Here is a 6,528-nt window from a genome sequence, read left to right as displayed (position 1 = left end):
GGATCGGAGCGGCGCGCGCTGCCCGTCGATGCAGGACGGTGATTGGACGAGGAGGATTGCAGGTCGGGGAATCGGTCACGGGCTTCCTTAAATTTGCGCCGTTGAAGTGGGCGTGGACGGGGAGGGGATTTGACGTGTGGGCGGGGTCAGGAGAGAGCGCTCTTTTTTTTTTCTTTTCAAAAAAAGCCGAAGAAGAAAAACCGGCAGAGAGCGAGAGAGAGAGGAGAGGGTGATGGGGGAGGGGAAAGGGTGACAGAGGGGGGAGGGAAGAGAGAGGGAGGGGGTGTAAGGTATAGAATTCGGCTCTATGGGAAGTGAGAAGAGCTGACACTGCACATAGAATTGGGGGGGGGGGGGGCACAGATGACAGGAAGGAGAAGATCTGACATATGGAGACAGCAGCAGGTACGACCACTGACAGCCCGACACTGATGACAGTGGGAGGGGAGAGCAGATTTGTGGCATAGAGGAGATGTCACGTGGGTGGGTGTCAGTGGGGAGAGATGTCACATGGGGGGGGGTCAGTTGGGAGAGGAGATGTCACATGGGGGGTTTCAGTGGAGAGAGGAGATGTCACATGGGGGGTGTAGTGTCAGTGGAGAGAGGAGATGTCACATGGGGGGTGTAGTGTCTGTGGAGAGGAGGGTAGGTGTCACATGGTGGGGGGGGGGGGGGGGCGTGCAGTTTGGAAGAGGAATTTGGTATGGAATCTAGAGAAGAGATGTCATGGCGGAGAGAAACACCGACGTGTAGGAAGGGAGATGTAATGACAGCGCAGATAGAAGAAGAATATCAATAGAAGAAATATGCTGATGGAGAGGGGAGGGGACCAGGTGCAATAGTGACAGCAGATGATAGCAGAGGATGTCAGATGATGACAATGGCAGCAGAGGATGACAGTGACAACCGAGGGTGAGAGATGATTATAAATGGCAGCAGAGAATGACAGGTGATTATAAATGACAGCAGAAGGTGACAGATGAGAGCAGAGGGTGGCAGATGACAAGTGACAGATGGGAGCAGAGGGTGGCAGATGATTACAGATTAGAGCAGAGGATGACAGATGAGAGCTGAGGGTGGCAGATGATTACAGATTAGAGCAGAGGATGACAGATGAGAGCTGAGGGTGACAGATGATTACAGATTAGAGCAGAGGATGACAGATGAGAGCTGAGGGTGGCAGATGATTACAGATTAGAGCAGAGGATGACAGATGAGAGCTGAGGGTGGCAGATGATTACAGATTAGAGCAGAGGATGACAGATGAGAGCTGAGGGTGACAGATGATTACAGATTAGAGCAGAGGATGACAGATGAGAGCTGAGGGTGGCAGATGATTACAGATTAGAGCAGAGGATGACAGATGAGAGCTGAGGGTGACAGATGTTTACAGATTAGAGCAGAGGGTGACAAATGAGAGCAGAGGGTGACCGATGATTAAAGATTAGAGCAGAGGGTGACAGATGAGATCAGAGGGTGACAGATGAGATTAGAGGGTGACAGATGAGATCAGAGGGTGACAGATGAGAGCAGAGGGTGACAGATGAGATCAGAGGGTGACAGATGAGAGCAGAGGGTGACAGATGATTACAGATTAGAGCAGAGGGTGACAGATGAGAGCAGAGGGTGACAGATGAGAGCAGAGGGTGACAGATGATTACAGATTAGAGCAGAGGGTGACAGATGAGATCAGAGGGTGACAGATGAGATCAGAGGGTGACAGATGAGAGCAGAGGGTGACAGATGATTATAGATTAGAGCAAAGGGTGACAGATGAGAGCAGAGGGTGACAGATGATTAGAGCAGAGGGTGACAGATGAGATCAGAGTGTGACAGATTATTACAGATTAGAGCAGAGGGTGACAGATGAGAGCAGAGGGTGACAGATGATTATAGATTAGAGCAAAGGGTGACAGATGAGAGCAGAGGGTGACAGATGATTAGAGCAGAGGGTGACAGATGAGATCAGAGTGTGACAGATTATTACAGATTAGAGCAGAGGGTGACAGATGAGAGCAGAGGGTGACAGATGATTACAGATTAGAGCAGAGGGTGACAGATGATTACGGATTGGAGCAGAGGGTGACAGATGAGAGAAGAGGGTGACAGATGAGATCAGAGGGTGACACATGAGATCAGAGGGTGATAGATGATTACAGACAAGAGCAGGGGGTGACGGAAGAAATGAGAGATGGGAAGGAGCAGAGGACTGGGAGAGATGGATCTCGGTAAACGGAGTGTGGAATGAATAATCGGGGTACAGGGGGGAATAGTCGGGCTAGGGAGGGGAGGTCACCGCTGGGTACATAGTGTCACTACATGAAGTGCGGAGACGTGGATTGGTGACAGGGGACAGTGCGGCTCCTCAGGGGTTAATCAGTGAACTGCTGTCACGTCTAACGGTTATTTGTGAAGGATGGAGGGAGGAACATCACATGGAGGCTGAGACCTCCACATTACCGAAGAGCCGGGCTCAGCAGGATCTTCATGATAATGTGGCTTCTACACCGACCTGATCTGAGCTCTACTGAGGACACTTACTGTACTGAGGACACTTACTGTACTGGAGGTCACAAATTCAAAGCTTGAAGTCGTCCATCAACTAACTGCAGATCGCCTGCATGATGTACTGAGATCCTTTACCTACTGGAGGCTGCTACTTACCTTGTTGGAGGTTCTCTGCTTTCCTTATTGAAGTATCTCTTCTGATCATATTGGAGACATTCTACCAACTGTATTAGAGACTCCCTACTGATCATAATGGAGACTCCGTAATGATCATATGGGAGGCCCTCTGCTTTCTGTATTGGAGGCTCTCTACTAATCATATTGGAGGCTCTACTAATCATATTGGAGGCTCTACTGATCATATTGGAGGCTCTACTAATCATATTGGAGGCTCTACTAATCATATTGGAGGCTCTACTGATCATATTGGAGGCTCTCTACTGATCATATTGGAGGCTCTCTACTGATCATATTGGAGGCTCTACTGATCATATTGGAGGCTCTACTGATCATATTGGAGGCTCTCTACTGATCATATTGCCGGTTGTCCCACTTACTGTGCTGCAGGTTCTTCTACTTACTGCTTTGGATGTTCTACAGAAGTTCACCTACTTATAGTGCTACCGGCCACCTATTTACTCTCTACTGGAGGTCACCAACCTGCCCCACTGGAGGATTTCCACTTCTTGCCCAGGAGGCTGCCTTTATATGGCTGTTAAAAACTGACCCCCATAACCCCTTCCATGGATCCTCATGTGATAGATTCATCTTCTGCTGGAGGTAGTTTTGGTCTTTAGAAGGAGAGTCTACACTTCCTGGAGGTTGCATCATCATCACATCACTGGAGGCTAAAGAATTCAATGATCTGGAGGCTAAATGTGTGGGCGGAAAAAAAAAAATTGTTGTGCTGACTGATGTCTGGAAGCCACAAAACGTTTCTACATTATAGTGGACAATCCCTTCAAATCCCACCAGGGGCTCACAGTAAGTCAGAAGGCATTATTTACACTTATCTCAGATAAACGAGAGAGATGAGAATTGTAGGACAGATCTGGAGGGTTTATATACAATCTGGAGGGTCCATAAAATCTGTAGGGTCCATAGAGTCTAGTGAGCCCATACAATCTGGAGTTGTATGTAGTAAACAAATAGATCCAGAGGTGGAATCGATTTTTGCAAATTGAAGCAGTTCCCTAAAGCAAGCAATGGATGTCACTGGTTGCTACAGGAAACTATTTTTTGCTACATTTTTGCCCCTTGCACTACACAGCTGATGGTAGTTTTAAAATAAATGAAACAATTAGATTGCATAGTATACAGTCACCTTAGATCACAATAAATGTTACAATCTAACCATACAATCTTAATAAACTCCACTTTATATTGACCAAAACTATGTGATATGAACACCCTATACCTAATTCATCCAATCATTTTGTATCCAGCCACGCAGGCTCTCGCACCACAAAGGTCACGCTACAATCAGATTGCACAGAGTATGTTCAGGTTTTGATCAACATTTACCCACCACTCTATAATATGAGGTCCTCCCTAAATAAACCATCTATAGGTTGTATCTAGTCAACTGGACCAGATAGCAGATCGGATCTAATTATATGTGGCCTGTATTCATAGAGTCATTTATTTATTCATCACTGCGCTCATGTGCACATTGTACAATCTCAGATCTCCCATGTCCTTTGTAGTGCAGGGGGCCTGCCTGATTGGATAAATCAGGTAGGTACTTATATAGTATAGTTTTGGTTAATCTAAAGTTGATTTTGTGACAGGGGAATGGTAACCCAAAGATGACTGCACAACAGGGCCTGGACAAGGGGTGGGCAGGAGGGCAGCTACCCTGGGCACTGTGGTATCTTGTGAGTTGGGGGGCACGCAAAGAGATTGAGCGGAGGGGATTTGTGTTAGGGGAATTTGGGGGGGGGGCAGCAGGGGGTAAGAATTGATATGGGAGGGCAATTTGGTGGGTAGTGCTAGGAATGGGGATTTAGGGGTGATTTATGTTGGAATTGGGAAAGAGGATTTGTGCTGGGGGGGGGGGGGGGGGTTGTGCTAAAAGAGATATGGTAAAGGGAGAATTTTTTTGAGGGGGATTTGGCTATTAGGGATGAATGGGGTAGTGTTTGTGCTGGATTTGGAGTGGGGGAGAGGATGTGGACTCAGGGGGGAAAAATTAGGGATTTGAAGCATAGAGGATTTGTAATAGGATAGGTGATTTTTCTTGGGGGGGGGGGTAAAGATAAGCATGCACATTAGTGCTCACATTTTTTTTTTTTGGGGGGGGGGGGGGTTGCTGGCACATAATGCTCATACATAGGGGGGTGCAGTTTAGCATGTTTGTCTCTAGATGACCTTGTCAGGGCACTGCTGTACACTATGCACTCTAATTGTTCAATCCCTGCAGATCTACCATTAACAATTGATTAGTACAGGTCACACACACACACACATATATGTATATGTGTGTAATGCAAGGGCCTGCCTGATTGGATACAAAATAATTGGTGACTGTACACTATACATTCTGATTGTTCTACCTCCTTCAGATCTATCATCAACTATGTAGTGCATTTGGTTAGGCCACATATATGTATATCTAAGTATTGCAAAGATCTGTCTGATTGGATATAAATTGATTGTATAGATTAGGTAGTTATTTTACTTTGATTTTACAGAGATTGTATGGGCAGGTGGTAAGGTGTATTGTGGCTCTAAAATGAATGAAGGGATCTTATTGGATTCTTTCATATTTGGAAATGTGAACATTCAAAGTTTTAATTTTTTTCTGCCTCCAAGCTCCAATGAGAAACTGAACCAGAACCACTCTAAATGTGCCTCTTAACGTCCTAATGTGCACAGACACATAGGATAATATTGAGCTTCTTCTACAGGCAGAAAACAAAACTCCTGTAGAAGTAATGCTTTTTTAAGCCAGTGTGTATGGAGCCTGAGGACAATGAGATGGGTGTAAAGCGGGTGACAGGAGTCAGATCCTGCAGGCTGGAGGAAGGGAGGGGGGGGGGGGGTGTGGATATGTGGAGCAGGAATACAGGACCATGTAGAAGGGAAAGAGGAGATTGCACAGAGAGGGATGGAGGGATGGATGGATGGATGGACACAGCCAGATAGAAGGGGAAGAGGAAAGGAGATAGCACAGAGGAGGGGAGTGGAGGGATGGATGGATGGACACAGGTAGAAGGGGAAGAGGAGAGGAAATGGCACAGAGGAGGGGAGGGATGGATGAATGGACACAGACAGGTAGAAGGGAGAGAGGAGATCGCACAGAGTGAGGAAGGCATAGATGGGGAGTGGGATGGATTGGGGAGGGATGAATGGACACAGCCAGGTAGAAGGAGAAGAGGAGATTGTACAGAGGAGGGGAGTGGAGGGATGGAGGGAGGGATGGATGGATGGACACAACCAGGTAGAAGGAGAAGAGGAGATCGCACATAGGAGGGGAGTGGAGGGAGGGATGGATGGATGGATGGATGGACACAACCAGGTAGAAGGAGAAGAGGAGATCGCATAGAGGGGGGGGGGGTGAAGGGGTGGAGGGAGGGATGGATGGATGGACACAACCAGGTAGAAGGAGATCGCACAGAGGGGGGGAGTGGAGGGATGGAGGGAGGGATGGATGGATGGACACAACCAGGTAGAAGGAGAAGAGGAGATCGCACAGAGGAGGGAAGGAGGGATGGAGGGAGGCTTCATAAATATCACGTGTGCGGGGGGCGGGGCCCTTGCACCAACTATTTACGAGTATTTACTACGATCCCCCTATTCACTCAGAGCCCCGGCTGACAGCCTGCTCTATGCCATGCTCCAATAACCCGCCGCCCTGCCCAGGAGCCCACCGCCCAGCATGGCACAGACTCTGGCGGACCGGATGACATCGGCGGCTGCCCGGGGGGATCAGCACACACTGGAGGACCTGCTCAGGATTGCGCCCAACGTGGATGTGCCCAACCGCTTTGGCAGGACAGCCCTGCAGGTGGGTGGGGG

At 48.2% G+C, this 6,528-nt stretch overlaps 1 protein-coding gene across 2 annotated transcripts in view; it reads left to right on the top strand.

Moving 5' to 3' along the window:
• Positions 1 to 359: 359 nt before the first annotated feature.
• The window catches only part of CDKN2C (cyclin dependent kinase inhibitor 2C), a 13,531-nt gene continuing 7,362 nt past the window's right edge, over positions 360 to 6,528 (top strand). The window contains exon 1 of one of the 2 annotated variants that reach the window (XM_077450264.1): positions 360 to 405. In XM_077450264.1, coding sequence (XP_077306390.1) covers positions 364 to 405 — 42 coding nt within the window. In that variant the 5' untranslated portion in view covers positions 360 to 363. Of the gene's footprint in view, positions 406 to 6,259; positions 6,518 to 6,528 lie in introns of those variants that run through there. The other variant, XM_077450263.1, reaches the window with a different exon arrangement.

Source organism: Lithobates pipiens, unplaced genomic scaffold (assembly GCF_037356315.1).
Source record: "Lithobates pipiens isolate NorthernLeopardFrog02 unplaced genomic scaffold, aLitPip1_a1.2 Scaffold_23, whole genome shotgun sequence".
NCBI lineage: Eukaryota > Metazoa > Chordata > Amphibia > Anura > Ranidae > Lithobates > Lithobates pipiens.
This window is presented reverse-complemented; position numbering and strand designations above follow the sequence as displayed.